Source organism: Malus sylvestris, chromosome 17, assembly GCF_916048215.2.
Source record: "Malus sylvestris chromosome 17, drMalSylv7.2, whole genome shotgun sequence".
Classification (NCBI taxonomy): domain Eukaryota; kingdom Viridiplantae; phylum Streptophyta; class Magnoliopsida; order Rosales; family Rosaceae; genus Malus; species Malus sylvestris.
Window position 1 is genome coordinate 29,792,542 of NC_062276.1, and position 19,820 is coordinate 29,812,361.

Below are 19,820 nucleotides of genomic sequence, written 5' to 3' on the forward strand. Positions count from 1 at the left end.
TGTTCATAATAAAAGAACTTGTAGCAAAAGTGTTTCCTAGAGAAGCAGTTTTCCAAACGGGCTCCAAACAACAATATGAGAGAGAGAGATATATATATAGAGAGATCATACAGAGAAGCAAATTCAGGAAGAGTTTTGAGAGAAGGCTCAGGGTACTTTTCCTCAATGATCACAACAATGACATCAGAATCCGCCACCCATTTGTCATCAAACTTCACCACAGGCACCTTCCCCTCTGGATTCACTTTCGTAAACCTACAAATCACCAACAAAAACCCCAAACCCAATTCCTCAGACACTCCAAAAAAACACATCAAAATCCATTAAAAGTACAAAAATCACATATTTCCATCTATGCCCGCATGCATTTTCGGGATCAAAAATTCAAAACAAAGTAAAATACCACTGGGTTTGTCGCTGAGATTGATTAAGTGCAATTTGTAGGGCACTTTCTTCTCCTTCAAGGTCAGAAGAACCCTTTGGCTGAAAGGGCCTGTCAGAAACTAAAGATGGAAAATTATACCAAATTAGCAAACTTTGATCAAACCCACAAATGAAATGGAGGGAAATAGAGAGAAATGTGAACGTACAGTTGCCGAGAATATGAGGGGCGCCGAAGGCAGCCTTGACAGCAACCTCAAGAGCCATCTGAGAGTAGAGGAGAGGGAGAGAGTGAGAGAGAGTAGAAAATGAAACTGAAAGGTAATGGGGCTTAACGGTTATGGAGAGAAAGTAGAAGATGAAACCAAACCTCTCAATATCTTCTTCTCATCCCAATCTCCGCCCTTGGATCTCATCGACTACCCAACATCCACAAAGTAAAAAAAAAAAAAAAAAAAAATCAAATGAAAATCCATTTCTAAATCAAAAATCACAAAAAGGAAATTTCAACATAAAACCCATTCCTAAATCCAAAATCACAAAACCCCATATATTCACCAATTAATAACCCAAACACGCATAAAAAAGGTCCCAAATCACCAAAAAAAAAAAAATCAGTAGCAAAGAAAACAAAGGAAAAAACGAATAATACATTTATATACCTTTAGCACAGAGAGTTCCAAGAATCATAATCCAATATCCAAAAATCTGAAAGGGACCGTCTCCCGAATCTGGAAAACAAAACGCATCAGACACGCACAACAACGATCCAACGAAAAACAAAAGATCGAAACCATATAAACTGATAAACATGCAAAACTCACCTGGAAATGCCAGATTAGATCGGTTGCAACCAAGTTTGAAGCGAACCCAAGATGGGCAAAAAATTTCTGAAATCAAAAAGCAAAGCTCATGAGATATTAACAAAAAAAACATGGAAAATTGAAGCCCAGTGCAGTAATATACATGTAAAACTTACTTGGAAAACCCGGATCCAACGAATCAAAAACCCAAAAATTATTGGAATCGAACCAAAAAGGAAGAGAAATTAACAACTGTTACCACTAATCGAAGAACAACTAAGCAAAATGGTCGACGTTTTGAACAACGATGCAACACGATGAAGAAAACAGAAGTGAAGGCGGAGAAAAACGGACGGTGAGAAACAAAGCAACTGGAGATATGCGAGAGAGAATAGGCGAAAGCAAAAGAAAGATCCAGAATAACCAAAGCCAAAACATCCACGGATGATGGACACGTGGAATCAAAAGAGCAAAACAGACCTTTCACTGTACGGAAGCCGAAAGAAACCCAGCTGAGACAATTATTTGGAGGGCATTTCCGTCCCGACACTATTAATGAACAGTGCCGTTCCCAACCCAGTTTTAGTATATATAATTTTGCCGTGTGGGAAGAGCAACAAAATTGGTTCACTGGAATGGCACCAACAAGGGATGAAAATGACCTGAACATGAACAATCTTTAGAGTTTTAGGGTTGGCTCGTGCAGCTTTTGCGAGGAATATAAGGAGTTGTTCGTGATAATTGGTTTCCCAAACCCAAAAAATTGAATCCAACATGGATACCAAACAAATCCATCAATTGTTTGCTGTTTTTGCAAACAATTGGCTCTAACTGTACTAGGTTCCTTCCCTCTGCTTGCATTCGAATTTTCGACCTGGGTTTTCTAGCACACAAGCCTAATTAAACACAGTTTACGACTAATCATCTAAACTAAAGACTTAGATAGCTAGCTAGGAGTTCCAAATGTGTAATTTACTAGAGAATGACAAGGGACAGACGTACCTCCGCTTCCGCTTCCGCCTCCAGGTTGAGTTGAATTACTAGTTCCATTACATATGGTTGCATAGGCCTGATCTCGGCAAAAGCAGCTGAATCCAGAATTAGTAATAAGCCCACACCGTCCTCCTGATTCCTCACATTTGTTGCATTGATCGGTGTCAATCTGAAATTCCAATGGGAAGCGCCCTTTTACCGCATCACTGACGGTTGTTTGACTGGCCACAACAGCCTGATCAGCTGCTGTATAAACCGGAACAATAACCTCATCTCTACAGCTGACAGAAGATGTCTGCTCAACCATCCAACTTGGCACAGAGAAAACAGGGCTCACTGTATTGCTTATGTTGCACTGCGTGCTAGGAAGCCCTATGTTGTTGACATTGCATTGGTAGTAAAACGTCATGTTTGTATAACCAGAGCCATAACCAAACAGAGAGAAGTTGAGGGTGGTGTTGACGAAAGTCGGAGGACAGATAGTACCCCAGTAATCCTGCCTAGCAACCTTAACAGTCCGAGGAGTAGTAGTAGAATTCATTTCAAGAATTCTAAAGCTCAGACCTTTTACGTTGATGACAGGGACTTCGTTTAGACATTGGACCTCGTACCCTGGCTGACCACAGTAACTAGCTCTGTTTACCCCATAAAAGGGGTAGGAGATGTTTTCGATGCCACCACAATTGATAGCGCTGCTGCAGTTTGTGAATTGTGCCTCATCCTGGCATAGACTTAACTCAACGTTGATCGAAAGGAAGGAAGCGATCAAAAGAAATGGAAACAACGATTGGAGCAGAAAGGAATGCATGATGGACGTTGGAGGAAAAACCTCAGCAAAGAGACTGGAGCGTCAAATGAAATGGGGATGTAGTACAACAAATAAGAGTCAGATTTCTTGTTTTGTTTTAACTTTTAATATACAAGTTGTTCCTACTTCCAAGTTTTGAAATATAGGCCCTTTGACATATTCAATGAAACAGCGGCCTCCCTCTCTTGTTTGTGCTATGTTTTTTTCACTTTTTTTTTTTCATCATTCATATTTGAATTTCTTGCCCACCGGCAATCAGAAGAAGCCACGTACTAATTTAATATTTATTTCCATCTAAAATGATTTAATTAGATGTCACTCAGTTTGTATTGTCTACGCTAGGCTTGAAAACTCACCACACGTGAGGGGGTGTGTTGAGAATAAATCTCACATTGATGAGAATAGGAACCTTACATGTGCTTATAAGAAGTTGGACTATTTCTCATATTCCAATTGTTTTAATAGTAAAACATCAACTTTCTTCATAGTATCATTGCAGGTTGGTCCACATGTAAAGTCAACAGTCACATGTGCTCCACGTCACTCCATTTGTGTTGTCCACATGAGTGTTGAGAAAAAAATCTCATATTGATGATAGGAGGCAACCTTGTATGTACTTATAAGAAGTTGAACTACTCCAATTGATTTAATATATATATATAGTTCCAGAAGCTATGTGCCAAAGTCAAGGGATGATGGAACCAATGAAAAATAATAAGGATAAGATTCCTCAAATTGGTGGTTGATGAGGACCGGATTCTCTTTTTGGGTATCCTAGGTATTCTCACATTTTAGTCGTTTATCGTATATCGTCCGGTCAGTTTTTATTAGGTACCATTTGTGTTTAATTTAAGTAAAAGAATTCAAAATGATTTCTAAGATGGTTAAGATGTGAAAATCCCTAAGATATTCACCTACAATTTGAATCCGGATATGATCCAATCCGGTTTGAGAGGGATAACAACCCCAGAAAAAGACAGGGAATTATTCAAAATATTAAATTCATTACTCTGGCACTCATTCTTATTTATTTTTTCTTCCACAAATGGGGAGGACAACAGTCCAGCTACCTTGTTATATGTAAGTGGCACAAGTGAGCTTCATAACGCTGGCTAAAGGGTTTTGTTTAGAAACTTAGATATTGGCGTGACTTGAGGGGGGAGGGTTTTCTCTCCTCCTAATCTCTCTCCTCTCCTCCTACTTGAATAGTTACGATTAAACCACGTTAATATTTTATATTGATTTTTTTATAGAAACAATAAGACAAAAAACAATGTGTGAGAGAATAAGAGGAAATGGGATGAAAAAAGAAGGGGAGATAATTCTACTCCTGAGTTGAGACTTCTCTATATGCTGACTCAAGCTATGTTTGTAAGAAGTTTCAGTACTATTGGCTTGAGTACGTATGGGCAGGAATCTGATAGTAGAGCTTTTTACACATACATACATACATACATACATATATATATATATGCGCGATATTCTACACTAATTTGCATTAACGGGAAGTGAGAGGGCTTGAATATAGGATGCAGTGAGTTGAAGAAAAGGCCATAACTGCTAGAGTAATCTACCACTAATAAAACCCTTATTTGTATATTTGACTATGCATAATTAGATTTAAAATTTAAAAACGAAACAGTTATCAAACGGTTCTTAAAACTCTTGAAATTTTTCAATAGTTCCTATATTGACAAAACAATTCACGATTAAGACTTGATCCTTCCAACTTGAACTAGCTTCATTATAATTTGTAAGGGGCAAGCCATCAAACTTGGACAAATTTAAGCATTAATTTAACCACTAAAGTATATGTCCCCCTAATTGTTATGGAAGCTTAACATTAATTATCTGCCTAGCTATATTTTGGTCCGTCCATAATCTGCCTTTTGTTGCAATCATATTAGATTAGGAATGTAATTATGTAAATCTATCATATATGTGATATCTCTAAGACTACAAATATCTTATTAGAGTTATAATCATATTTGGGATAAAGAATTTACCTTCCATACTACTATAAATAAAAGCACAATGAGGTGAAATAACACACATCTCTCTCTTTCTCTCTACTGCTATTTCATTTGTTTTCAAATATCTTGTTAGTTGATGGTCACATTGCTAACCATTTCTCGAACACAAGTTACCCCTTCCGCGTTGGGGGCTAGTAAGAGACTAAAATATTCTTGAAATTCAAAGGACTGAAGTATTCCTAAAAAATTATGCAGTCTCCCAAAAATTAGTACTTTCAACACTCCGTTGAGGGTACTGAACTCTCCTGGCAACTCTCTAAGGCTCCTACGTCAGTTAGCTGTTCAAGCAATTCCTAACCATATATGCTCCCATTCCCTCAATTTGGCATATGTTTAATGGAGTCACATAATCCATAGACAAAAAATGTAATGCAGGTGTGTAGAATTTTTGATGTGTATTTCATGAAGAAACAATTACAAATGAAACATATATATATAGGAAAAGAAAGTAGACATAAGCCTAACTTGCCTAACTTGCCTAATTTACACAAAGAATGTTGACTAGCCTAACTTCACTAGTCATCCAACATGTTTATTTCATGCATGCATTTTAACACAAGATATGACTTGCATGCATTCCAACACTCCCCCTCAAGCTGGATCGAGGGGATTCACTGAGCCAAGCTTGCCCAATAACCGATGAAACTGAGATGATGCTAGTGCCTTTGTAAAAAGATCTGCTAGTTGATCATGGCTTCGTGTGAACATGGTCCGGATGATTTGGTTTTGAACTTGAGCTCTGATGAAATGACAATCCACTTCAATATGTTTGGTTCTTTCATGGAACACAGGATTGGCAGTAATGTGCATGGCTGCCTGATTATCACACATAAGCGTCATAGGAGTAGAACTAGGAAACCCTAAGTCTGAAAGAAGCCCTTTAAGCCAAATAAGTTCACACGCAGTGGCTGCCATGGCTCGATACTCAGCCTCTGCGCTGGAACGAGCAATTACCTGTTGCTTCTTACTCTTCCATGTGACAAGGTTTCCACCAACAAATGTACAATAGCCTGTGATTGATTTCCTATCAATTGCATTACCTGCCCAGTCTGCATCTGTGTAGCCACTAATGACAGTGGACTGATTGTTATGCATTGTAATTCCTTGCCCAATTGAACCCTTAAGATAACGAAGGATTCTCTTAACAAGGTTAAGGTGATCAACAGTGGGAGAATGCATGAACTGACTAGCCAAGCTCACTGCATATGTGATATCTGGACGAGTGATAGTGAGGTATATGAGCTTGCCTACTAATCGTTGATAGTAGCTTACATCATGCATGGCTTCTCCATCTATGCTGAGCTTCAGTTTACAATAAACGGGAGTGATAGCAGGCTTGCAGTCAAGCATTTTTGCTTCTTGAAGGAGGTCCAATACATATTTCCGTTGATGTAGAAACAGTCCTTTTGAAGATGTTGCCATTTCGATCCCCAAAAAATACTTTAACCTCCCCAAATCTTTGATAGCGAAAGCTTAATGTAGTGAGAGTTTTAGTGCCTCAATCTCCACGGTATTATCTCCAGTGATGATAAGATCATCAACATAGACGAGGACCACCAACTTCCCCCTGGTGCCAGTTCTTACAAATAACGAAGAATCAGCATTACTTCGCATGAATCCAGCCTTTTCCAGAACAGAACTGAGCTTGGCATACCAAGCTTTTGGTGATTGTTTCAATCCGTATATTGCCTTGTGCAATTTACAAACCATGTTGCCTTTAATACCATCATAGCCTGGAGGAGGTTGCATATACACTTCTTTCTGCAGCTCGCCGTGAAGGAAAGCATTTTTCACGTCCATTTGGTAGAGTGACCATCCACAATTGATTGCAACTGACAGTAAAACCCTGACTGAGTTCATCTTGGCCACCGGTGCGAATGTTTCCTTATAATCTACACCAAAGGTTTGGGTGAAACCTCGAGCAACAAGTCTAGCCTTGTGTCTCTCGATAGATCCATCAGCTTTGAATTTAGTCTTGTAAATCCAACGACTTCCAACAGCCTTTTTTCCTGGTGGTAGTTGAACTAGGCTCCAGGTGCAATTCTCTTCCAGTGCACGAATCTCTTCTTTCATGGCTTGGTTCCATTGTGGGAGAAGAGAAGCTTCTTGAAAGCTTCTTGGTTCATAGTGCTTATCAATTTCACTGAGAAATGTAGCATGAGATGTTGAGAACTTACTAAAGCTGATACATTCATTGATTGGATGTCGTGAGGCATATGTAACATAGTCCTGCAACCTAGCTAGAGGTTTTCTGATTTGAGAAGGATTTCTTTTAATCACCTGAGACTCTGTAGAGGGCGGAGAAAGATCAGAGTAGGGCTCGTCTTCACTCTCACTGGCAGTAATTTGGTCAGTTTGAACTTCTTCACAATCTGGACTTACAATGACTGATCTCTTTTCCAACATCGGATAATTAAAGTTTTGAGGGAGTGGGAACATGTCAACTAAATCCTCCCCCTGACTTGTAAAATAGGGATAGTCTTCTTCGAACTTCACATCTCTTGAAACTGTGCACTTCTTAGTGACTGGATTGAAGCACTTGTATCCCTTTTGAGTGGTCGAGTATCCCATAAACACACACTTGGTTGCCCTGGCATCTAGTTTGTCACGGTTCAAGGTTTGGATGTGAACAAAACATACACAACCAAACACCTTGAGATGTGTCAAATCTATTTTCCTCCCCTTGAGAACTTCATAGGGAGATTTAAACCCTAGCACACGACTTGGAAGTCGATTGATGAGATAAGTGGCAGTAAGGATGGCAAACGACCAAAATTTCTTTGGAACGTGCATGTGAATCATGAGAGCACGAGTTTTTTCCAAGAGATCTCTATTTTTCCTCTCGGCTACTCCATTTTGTTGGGGAGTCCCCACACAGCTGGTTTGATGTATGATACCCTGAGAACTTATGTATTGAAGCATGTTGTTGGATAGAAATTCAGTGCCATTATCTGACCTTAAAACCTTAATGTTTGATTGAAATTGCGTTTTAACATGCATGTGAAAGTCTTTGAAAATGGTAGGGACTTCACTTTTTGATTTCATAAGATATAGAAAACTTGTTCGAGAGAAATCATCAACAAATAGAACAAAATATTTAAAACCTTCCATTGATTCAGTAGCAGGTCCCCATACATCGGTGTGCACCATTTCAAAAGGTTTACTTGTCGTAGACATTGAATTACCAAAAGGTAGCCTAGTAAACTTAGAAAATTGACAAGTATCACAAGTAGGATAGGGGTTACAAAAATTTGGAAACAGTTTCGACAAGACAAGTTCAGAGGGGTGAGCTAATCTCCTATGCCAAAGTTGGTTTTCATCTATGGACTTCGATTGAGCTTGAAGAGCGTGAGTGAAACATGCATTCTTGCACAGGTAGTAAAGTCCATTTATGAAGACCCCTTCACCAATCATCTTCATGGTGATAACATCCTGAAACATTACTTTATTTGGTGAGAAAATAGCACGGCAGTTTAGGGTGTTGGTGATCTTTCCAATTGACAAAAGTTGGAAGGGAAAGGTTGGTACATAGAGGGCAGTGGAAGGTGTTTTTTGAGAGAGTAAGTTTATTTCTCCTTTTCCCAAAACTAAGACATTTTTTCCATTTGCAACAGACACATGTGAGGGGCTTGAAAAATTTTTAAAATGATGTAAATTTGTAACTTTGTTTGTCATATGATCTGTGGCGCCTGAATCAATTATCCAACAATCAATTTCAGTACTAGTTAATAGGGCAGTAGTAAAGGCTTTGAGTATACCTGATGCTTCTCCCTTTGGAACTTTCTCATTTCCAGCAAGAAATCCGGCAAATTGTCCCAACATAGCTGCGTGACTACCCTCTTCATTGCCTTGACCATGTGAGCCTCCTCCGTGCCCCTTACTTTGTAGGTAAGCTGCAAATTCATTGATCAATGACAATGGATTGGCAGTGAACTCCATGGATCCTTGTGAGATAGTAGGAGCGTGAGCATTAGCAAGTTGTGCCTTGAAATGAGGTTGAAATTGTTGTGAGGACCTTGGTATCATCCTTCCATCTTTGCTGAACTTAGGCTTGAGTTCAGGATGAAGTTCCCAACACTTGTCTTCCTCATGACCAACACCATTGCAATATTTGCATTTTAGATGTGTGTTTCTTCCCTTGTATACCTTGGCTTCTGAGTTCTTGTACTTTGATGCATATGCCCGAGTCTCCGTTAATCTAGGATTGTGATCAACATTCATAACCTTCTTCCTTGCTTCTTCTCGTTGGATAGTTGCACAAACATTGTTGAAGGTAGGCAGGTCTTGACTCATCAAGATGTGACTCCTTAGGTCCTCGTACTCAGAGCTCAAACTCCCTAACAGCTGATAAATTTTGTCTTCCTCAGCTCGTTTTAGGAGAATGGTAGGATCTGTGGTATGAGGGAGATATACATCCAACTCATTCCACATGGCTTTGAGGCTCCCAAGGTGTTGAACAAATGCTTTCCCTTCTTGTTGAGCACTGGCAATGTCCTTCTTTAATTGGAAGACCCGTGCATAGTTGTTTTGATTTCCATACATATCCTGCAAAGCTTTCCAAAGATCATGTGCGGAATTGGAGTAGCTAAAAATTTCAGCAACATGTTTCTCCATGGTGTTGAGCAGCAAGGACATGACAAGTTGATCTTTGCAGAGCCATGCATTGTATGTAGAGGAAGAACTGTCTGGAGCTTCCACGCTTCCATTTACAAACCCTAACTTCCCTTTGCCTCCGAGAGCTAGTGAAACAACTCGGGACCAAGGAAGATAATTGAACTCGTTCAAGAGAATTGAACACAAACGTTGATTGGTGTTAACCTCAACGTCTGAGAAGTTTGGAGAGAGATTGTGCCGGGTTTCCTCATCATGGTTCACAGAACTTTCTTCAGTCATGACTTAGACTTTGAAAGAAAGAAAAAATTGCAGCAGCAAGAATGGCAGAGACAGGTTACAAATGAACCTGCTCTGATACCATGTAGAATTTTTGATGTGTATTTCATGAAGAAACAATTACAAATGAAACATATATATAGGAAAAGAAAGTAGACATAAGCCTAACTTGCCTAACTTGCCTAACTTGCCTAATTTCCTAACTTGCCTAACTTGCCTAATTTACACAAAGAATGTTAACTAGCCTAACTTCACTAGTCATCCAACATGTTTATTTCATGCATGCATTTTAACACAAGATATGACTTGCATGCATTCCAACAAGGTGGTTATTGTACTAATGAATGTTTACCTACTTCGAATAGAGGAAGTTCGGAATAGGAAGAGAAGATGAGGTAGGATCATCTACCTTCGCCTGATCAATGTAATTCTTGATTTTCAGGTATTGAATTGTGAACTGTAACGTGGAACTCACATTTTTTTTTTTTATTGTATGTGTTGATCAACACGTATGGAAGTCATGAATCAGAATAAGTTCAATCCGATTCTATGCAAGTAATATAAGTCCAAAAATGATCGATCGCAATACCAAAAGAGAAAAGTTGATGTAAGGAACCCAGGTGGCAAAGTTTTTTAGCCTACTGATATTTTCTTTCCCTCTAATTATAGTGTGAGTTAGGGATTCAAGTTATTAATTAGAACCAAATTCAGCTTGAAATGCAAAACCAAGCATAGCTAATTGGGTTGTTAGTTCATACCTTTAGCTGGTGGTGGCACTACTGCTGGATTGTCAATGGCCTCTGCTGTGGCGGCGGAACAAGTCCGGGACTCAGAAGCTTGATTTGCGCAATGACAAACAGTTTCATTCAAATTCCAATCATAGCCACAAACACCCTTTGAACTAACACACTCACCACAATTTTCACTATCCACCTTATACTTCACCTCAAACCCTTCCCTCACTACAGCTTCAAGCGCCGTCGCGTTCTGTATACTAAAGATTCTGAAAAACGTTGCATCACTAATCCGAACAACCACTTTTGACTTGCAGATCGGAGATTCCGGGACATCTGCAGGTATAGCGGCCACATCCTCATATGCTTCATCGTCGGGGCAGCTGAAATCTTCAGCTTTTGAGCTAGAAGTACAATCATAGAGTAAAGTGACGTCCGAAGACCCAACAACGTAGTCAAAAAGTTTGGAATTGAGTTTGGTATCCCCAAACTTCGGCGAACAAACTTTGTCACAGTAGTCATCTCTTACAATTTTGAGTGTCTGGTCACCTTGGTTAATCTTCAGCAATCTGTATTTGACCCCCATAATCTCAATGGCGGTAACATCGTTCGAGCATGTTAGCTTCAGTTCCGGATAGCCGCAACTCTCCGGCCTTCCATCTCCCCAAAAGGGAAATCCCACTTCTGTGATGTCTCCACAATTAAACGCGTTACTACAATATGTGTACGAATCGAAGCTTGAGGACAAAGGAAAGTTGATGAAAACGAAGAAGGCGAAATGGGATGAGAAGAAAAACCAGGAATTCATATTTTGGGAAAGTGGAAGTATTTGGTAGAAATGAAATGAATTAAGTTGGTTGTAGTGGTTGGAGTTGGAGTGATACTGGGCAAAGGGAAGGAACTAGAGAGAGAGAGAGAGGAGCTAGTGACGTTATAGGAAAAGCTTATTCAAAGAAAGGGATGGGACAAATTATGAGTACTTGACGTTTTGTTCACTATTTATCTTTCTGTTTATTTATTTTTATTACCTACAATATTTTAAATTAATTTATACTAAGAGAAAAAAAAATGTTTGAACTCGGAATATAGTACATTAAAAAAAAATCCTTAAGTACTAAGGCATGCCATCACTTGCATCTTTTAGTGTTTATACAAAGATATTGGGAGCTAAGGATTTGGGTTAAGGTACATAATAGGTCATTTATAATTTGATACCGAACTCATCATTCAAGAAATTTAAACTTAATACCTTTCACCTACAAGTAAAGAGGGAGAGAAGTGATAAATAAGCAAGGGAAGTGATAAACAAACGCATGCACACCATTTCTAGTTTCTCACATACTCATGTTAAATCTTATTTGTTTGTTTCGATTTGATTTATCTAATATAACAGCCATTATTTAAGAGGAGTTTGTGACAAGATAAAGGGGATGTGTTAGAATCTCTCAAGAAGAATTCCATTAGACTGTAGTAATAAGGTGAGAATCTGGATTAAGACACAAAATGGAGAAACCACAATTTAGTATTGAACTAGCCAGCTAATCTAATTTTTAACCTCCAACTTTTACGAAAAGATTTTCAATGTGCCGAAAATACGAAGTCGTACATTACAGGTCATCATATAATTTGAAGAGATTTTTTTTAATATATCTTCAATTATATAATAACATGTGACGTATTACTTGTTTCTTGAACACATTAAAAAATGGGATGTGTTATCCACACATTCCATTTTACTTCTCACACACCCTTGATAATTTCTGTCCGTTGATCTTCTTCAATTCATCTGATCTAACGATCGAAAATTAAAAAGATATGTGAGAGTAAAATAAGATGTGTGGATATCACATCCCTAAAAAATACTAAAGAAAGATAATACCACAGACTGTAGTCTTAATGCCTCATAAAATTTTGTTGACTTGATCAAAAGATTTTATTTAACGCAAATCTAGAATTTTCTTCTCCTCTGGCTCTACGAGTGATTTTATTTTTTTGTTTGGAGTTATCTGCTACAAGTCAAGCCAAATTAGTTTACGTATAAGGGCTTACCAACAAGAAAAGACATACAGATTTTAATGGCCTAAAAAACGAACCAGGATCCTCTCCGAATCCATTCCTTAGGGATCCTGCAATCATGTTCGTTCATCATAAATCATTTAAATATAAAATTTAAAATTCAAATATGAATAGTACCTAACAAAAACTGACCATACGATATAAAATGAACGGACAAGATTGCGGATCCCTAGGGAATGGATCCGGAGAGGATCCTGGTTCCTCAAAAACTAGATCTTGCCCGTTCATCTAACACCCACCTACCTATCACCTACGGTCTCGAAGGCTCTCTGTATGGGTTGTTTACTTTTAATTAAGTAGTTGAAAAAGGGCCTAACAACCATAGTTTAGAGCAACTCCACCCATGGAGCCCTCCCCCTGGTAATTCACTATTGAATCCACCCTATTGAACAGTAACTGCCTTTAATGAATAGTAACTGCCATTAATGAACAGTAATTGTCATTTGCATCTCTACCCTTAGAGCCCCCCCTGGCAATAGACAATAAAATATTAGTTTATTTTGTTTGTTTAAATAATACAAAATAAAATTATTTGTAATTTCGGATAAGATTTTTTAAATCGTTCTCGTTGCGCCATGTGTCATTTTATAAAAAAAAACAATTATTTAGCGATGGAGTTCGATAAGATTTTTATCCAATGTCATCGTGCCACGTGTCATTATCTTTTGAGAATCCTTGACGATAGATTTTGATCAGATTTTAACTAGTTCAAAATTGCGCCACGTGTCATTATCCGAAAAGATAATTATTGGAGATCGATAAGATAAGATTTTTATCCAATACGATCGTGCCACGTGTCATTATCTTTTCAGAATCTTTGAGGATATATTTCGATCGGATTTTTAACGAATGACGGCATGCCACGTGGCCTCATCTACAATCCGATCCTTTCTTAATCGTCCATATAATCCACCATCCATCCTCACAAATCTCACACCAATTTTCTCAACATCTCTATCTCATTATTCATAGTTTCTGCTTCTTCTTCACCATTCATCCTTACAATGTCTTCTTCTTCATCAAGGATGATGTGGGAAATCGATCAATAAGAGGAAGAATTGTTTAACCAATCTGAAGGAATGTTCAACCTTCAGATAGCCGAAAATGAGATGGAAGAGGATGAGGAGCGTAGAAAGAGAGATGACGAAACAAAAATGGCCAGAGCCTTACATTCCTGTCGAGTCATCCAGACTGTTGCTTAGATATGCAGGCCCAACCATTCAAGAAACCTTGATAGAAGCAGGCAACGACGGGGTGAAGAGCTGTTGGACGATTACTTTGTCCATAACAGTGCATTTCCTGATACGTACTTCAGACGCCGTTTTAGAATGGAACGACATTTGTTCAACAAAATCATGACTGATGTTTGCAACCATGATTCTTACTTTGTGCAAAAGAAGGATGCTTGTGGTGTTATGGGTCTCCTGCCTTAGCAAAAAATCCCTGTTGCGTTGCGGATGCTTGCGTATGGAGCATCTGCAGACTAAGTGGATGAGATAACAAGGATGGGGAAATCAACCATTCTTGAGGCCCTGATGAGATTTTGCGGAGCAGTTGAATCTTTGTACACCGCAGAGTACCTCCGAAAACCTACTCGCATGGACTTGCAAAGGCTTCTGAAGAAGGGTGAGATGCGAGGTTTTCCTAGGATGATAGGAAGCATCGATTGTATGCACTGGACGTGGAAAAACTGTCCAAGTGCATAGCAAGGCGCATATGGGGACAGAAAAGGAACAAAATCTATCATTTTGGAGGCTGTGGCATCTTTTGATACATGGATATGGCAGGCCTTTTTCGGGGTTCCGGGGGCTCAAAATGATCTCAACGTCCTTGCCCATTCCCCAGTGTTCAACGACGTCCTGCAAGGAAAGGCACCAAAAGTCACGTATGTCGTCAACGGACGTAAGTACGACGGGCCATACTACCTAGCTGACGGCATTTACCCACGGTGGAAAACATTTGTCAAAACAGTGCCACGTCCGCGAAGTGCAAAGGAAAAATACTTTACAAGCTGTCAAGAGGGGTGCAGGAAGGATGTGGAGCGTTGTTTTGGTATCCTTCAAGCTCGTTGGGCGATCGTCAGGGGTGCTGCCAGAATGTTCGATGTAGAGTCACTTCAATCCATCATGATGACGTGCGTCATTCTTCACAACATGATTGTCGAAGATGAGTTCGATTATGATGCAGTTGATGAATATGAGCCAAAGCCAGACACAATGAACAATTCAAGAACACGGATATATTGTGCGCATGATGCCACCGAAGAACCCGTGCAACACGAGCCATTAGAAAGGAATGGATGTTACAATGAAAGGGTCATTCAACGATATATTGCACTTCAAAGGTCATCTATGCACAATGATCGGCAAATTGACTTGATAGAGCACCAGTGGGCATTGAAACAAGCTGAAGATACTTAAGTTTATTTAGTATGTTTGTTTGTATTTGGTGTGTTTATGTAATTTTATTTGGTGTGTTTTTTGTAGTGAGTTTTTTATTATTTCGTATGTTTATGTAATTTTATTTGGTGTGTTTATGTAATTCCAATTGGTGAGTTTTTTAGTTTTATTTGGCGTGTTTTATAATTACGTCATTATAGTGAACAATTTGATGAATAAAGATTCTATTATTAGGATAAATATATTACGAAATTAAATACATGTACTCTCACTTTAAATAAAGTACTAACTTCAATAAAATGGAAACAACATAAATAATAAATTACAACCCAAAGTGATTGGAAAACTATGGGCTCCGATTACAAAAGTACCATATTCATCACCACTTAACCAATCTGTGGTGCTAGGATCATCTTGTCTTGTTGTGCTAGGACTATCTTGTCTTGATCTCGCTTCTCTTGCACGCCTCTTTTGCACCACATCCGCTTTCTTCGACTGCCAAAAATATGTAGAATTTGGAGACATCCCTTCTAAACGCGTGTTCATAATGTCACGATCTCGTTGTGCAATTCTTTCTTCTCTAAGAAACTCCCTTTCTTGCCTAAGTAGCTCTCTTTCCCTCTGTTCAACTTGAAATGCTTGTTAAATAGGTGCAGCTTTTGCCTCATCTCTAGCCTTTTCAGCCTCATATTTCGCCAATTCCCGTGCCAACGTCAATTCACCTTGATGAGCAAGTTCTTGCATGTACTTTCTGTGAACACGGAAAATTCCTGAAACGAAAGAGACAAGAACAACGTGCGCAAACAAATATTTGTATTTTGATGATTTTGGGTTACAATCTCTCTCAATTTTGATCCTCTGATTCGATCTCCGAAGGCGTTGATTTGTGGATGTTTCGTTGATCCAATGGTCGTCGAGGCTTGATCTTGGATGAACTGTTGGTTGTTTCTTCAAGGGGCGGTGGGCTTGATCTTTGAAGATGGATTTGAGCAGATCTTTAAGGAGCCGTTGGGGCTTGATCTTGAGGATGAGTGTTTCTTCAAGGGCCGTTAAGGCTTGATCTTGAATACTGGTGATGAACGGATCTTCAAGGGCTTTTGGGCTTGATCTTGAAGAACGGTTGGATGTGTGGATTTGTTGACGTTTGTTGATCCAAAGGGCCGTTGGGGTTTTGATCTTGGATGAACGGATGATGAACGATGGTGCTTTCTTCAAGGGCCGTCGGGGCTTGATCTTGAATTGGTGGATGATTGTTGATCCAAAGGGCCGTCGGGGCTTGATCTTGGAAGAACGATGAACGAAGAACGAAGAACACTTTCTTCAAGGGCCGTCGGGGCTTGATCTTGAATTGGTGGATGATTGTTGATCCAAAGGGCTGTTGGGGCTTGATCTTGGAAGAACGATGAATGAAGAACGAAGAAGGCTTTCTTGATTCTTCGGGAACCTGGATGCTTGAGAGCTTCGGAGTTTCAGAGCTTCAGAGCTTCAAGGTGTAATATGAATTCGTCCCCCTTTTGAATGAATGAATTAGCCTTCTCTTTATAGAAATTTCCAAGGCCTAATTTTGAATATAATATTCCAGATGAAATAAGTCGTTTCTGCCAGGTGTTGACACGTGTCATATTTGATGACTTTTCCAACTCATTTCAATTTTCGTTGAGTCACACGCTACGTGTAAAATTTATGTAATACATGAGCGTTGACACTTTGTTTATCGGTCAACATTTATTTACCGAAATTTCGATGTCTACAAATGCCCCCACTTCAAGGCACGTCGTATACATGTGCTTGTCACGTGTAGGAGATGCGTTTTGAAGTCCTTTATTGTAGATGTCGATCCAATGGCTGTCGAGGCTTGATCTTGAATTGGGCTGGAGATTTCTTCAAAGGTCGTTGAGGCTTGATCTTGAATTGGGCTTGAGATTTCTTCAAGGGCCGTTGAGGTTTGTTCTTGAACTTTGTTTGAAATTTCTTTAAGGGCCGTCGAGGCTTGATCTTGAAGGTTGAAATTGGACCACAAGGAGCTTCATGTGGTAGATGATCCTTGGCTTTGGTAGTGGATGAATCGGCACGTATTTTGTTGCACTTGTTGACTTTCCACAGCTTATTCTTGAACTGGTTTTGATTCAAGGGTGATAGACACTTGATCTTGAATCGGACTTGTGATTTCCTCAAGGGCCATCGAGGCTTGATCTTGAATTTGGCTGGAAACTTCTTCAAGGGCCATTGAGGCTTAATTTTTAAAGGTTGACTCGAACACATGGCAAGCGGGCACGAGGTGAAGGTGACGACTTGTTGCTTTGTTCAATTTTTCTAATTCATGTTAACTACATTGTAATATTTGGAAATTGAAAGAAAATCAAGAAGAAAGATCAATACAGAGAGTTTGAGAGAGTGAGAGAGAGAGTTTGAGAGAGAAATATGTTTTTGTACTTATTGATAGAATGAAGGTTACAAAACTGTTTTTATAAGAGAAAGTCTAACTACTCTAACCAACTTTTGTACCCTTAATACTCCCCCTCAATCTCAACTGGGTTAACCCAGTTTGAGATTGGAAAAAAAAATCTACAATCACTGAACACAATGTTGAACCATCTGCAATCTTGCAATCCCACAGCAAAGTCTCATGAGCAACTCTGTTGACACACCAAATTCCTTATCGAAAACCGCATTGACATGAAGAACTTGAATGGGAAAGCTTCTTGTAGAATATGCCAAGAAAGCTTCAGCAACACCATCACAGCTTTATCTGAACCAATAGACGTCTACAGCGAATGGATTGATGAAAGCGAAACAGGTGCAGTCACAGCACCAAGCCAAATATGCCAAATATCACAAACACTGATCTTGAATCAATGACCAATCTTGAATCCAAATATCACAAAATGAAGAATCTTGAAAGCAAATATCACAAACAATTGGAAGAACCCAGAAAAGATTCACAAGAAAGATGGCTCTGATTACTTTGCTGAAAAACTTAACCTTCACATGAAAATTCTGAGCTGGGCATTTCGACAAACACTTGAACTACAAGCCTATAAGTGCACCAATGCAATGACCGTCACATGGAAAGATTGCAGACTATCAGGTACAGAACTATAGAATACAGCAGCAACAGCCCCAAATCGAAAGTAGAGAGGGCAATTATTACGGATTGCAGTGGCATGACAACCCAGAGACGGTGCTCGACGGTGGTGAGATCGGCGGTGGTGAAAATCATAATCTGCAGAAAGAGCAGAGAGTGAGACCTTTCTGCTCAAACTAAAACTCTGAAAGCTGAATCGTTTCTTCCCCAAGAGAGACGAAGAGGTTTTGATTAGGGACCCGTATCTTGTTCTTGCCCACAAACTCTACAAAACCCAAAAGTACTTCTTCTCCAATCACTTTCGAAAATAAAAACACAACAATGCTTCGTCTCTGATCTTGGGCTCTGTTTCTTTAAGTGCATCGATGCAGCGGCAGATTCACGATCTTCTTGATATTGGTCTGCATGTCGCGGACGAGCTTGAATTGAACATCGGATTGGAGCAGGGAGCGAGTGATCTCATTGATTCACCCATTCAGGACCTTCTCGTCGATTACAATCGCATTGCTCATCTACTGGAGAGCGGAAGCACCGAAGAACTTGACGGAAATTTCAAGAAAATTTGAAGAGAAAACCTAATGAAAATAAAAACGATGAAAATGACGAAATCTAATTAAAACCGGAACCACCAGAATCAAAGGCGTGAGCCTGGTGGCTCTGATACCATGTTAACTACATTGTAATATTTGGAAATTGAAAGAAAATCAAGAAGAAAGATGAAGAGAAGAAAGATCAATAGAGAGAGTTTGAGAGAGAGAGAGAGAGAGTTTGAGAGAGAAATATGCTTTTGTACTTATTGATAGAATGAAGGTTACAGAACTGTTTTTATAAGAGAAAGTCTAACTACTCTAACCAACTTACTAACTGTACTGTATTACATTTGTACCCTAAATAATTCACACCTGAGCAGTTTGGTTAACGGTATGATCTTCAAGATTGTTGGGCTCTTCTTCCAGTTGGTGACTTGATCTTTAAGGGTTTGATTCAAGGGTGGTGAATCGGCACGTGCAGACCCCAACGCCTAGTAAGCCGACCCAAGAATTTGAGGGTCAAAACGAATTCACCGTCCAGAGTGATTGTGACCCTGATGATATGAGATACTTTTGATTTTGAAGAAGTAGCGGATGACTCAGCACGTGCTTTGTTGCACTTGTCTCCACATGCTTCAAGGTATCATTTTCATTTCCTTTATCTGTTCCTCAGGCAGATGCGGCATCTTCTCGAGTTCTTCATCTCAGACTCTTTCTGCTGAGTTGACTGTGCATGCTGCATTCTATACTGCTTGTTTCTTCAGCACGTTGTCTCCACATGCTACAAGGTATCATTTTCACTTGCCTTATCTGTTCTTCAGGCAGATGTGGCAGCTTCTTTGGAAGTACAGCAGCAGTGGGAGACGAGTACTCGAGAGCAGTGCTAGGTAGGCAATCAGGGAAGGGTTTCAAGCAGTCGGTTCCTTACCTGAGTTTGAGTGGAAGTTCCGGCATATTGTTTTCTTTATCCTTGTCTTTGTAGGTAGGAACAAGGACAAAGGAAAGGACAGGGAGAACGCATGATATGAGATACTCTTGCTTTCTACCCTGGTGATATGAGATACTTTTGCTTTGGAGTCATTGGCTTG

The 19,820-nt window shown here is 39.4% G+C and overlaps 1 protein-coding gene and 1 long non-coding RNA gene across 6 annotated transcripts in view; both read right to left on the minus strand.

Annotated features, from left to right (window-relative positions):
- Positions 1-11,529, minus strand: part of LOC126609648 (LEAF RUST 10 DISEASE-RESISTANCE LOCUS RECEPTOR-LIKE PROTEIN KINASE-like 1.3) — a 100,430-nt gene extending 88,901 nt beyond the window's left edge. For 3 of the 5 annotated variants that reach the window (XM_050277507.1, XM_050277506.1, XM_050277504.1), the window contains exons 1-2: positions 10,667-11,528; positions 2,187-2,549 (exon numbers count right to left, since the gene is read on the minus strand). In XM_050277507.1, the coding sequence (XP_050133464.1) occupies positions 2,187-2,549; positions 10,667-11,450 (1,147 nt within the window). In that variant the 5' untranslated portion in view covers positions 11,451-11,528. Of the gene's footprint in view, positions 1-2,186; positions 2,550-2,685; positions 3,069-10,666 lie in introns of those variants that run through there. The other 2 variants (XM_050277505.1, XM_050277509.1) reach the window with 2 other exon arrangements.
- On the minus strand, positions 167-1,585 carry LOC126609671 (uncharacterized). The gene is made up of 7 exons (XR_007618225.1): positions 1,361-1,585; positions 1,206-1,271; positions 1,044-1,112; positions 752-800; positions 591-648; positions 404-503; positions 167-255 (listed from the first exon to the last, which is right to left on the minus strand). It is a non-coding gene; the product is annotated as an uncharacterized LOC126609671 (long non-coding RNA).
- Positions 11,530-19,820: the final 8,291 nt, after the last annotated feature.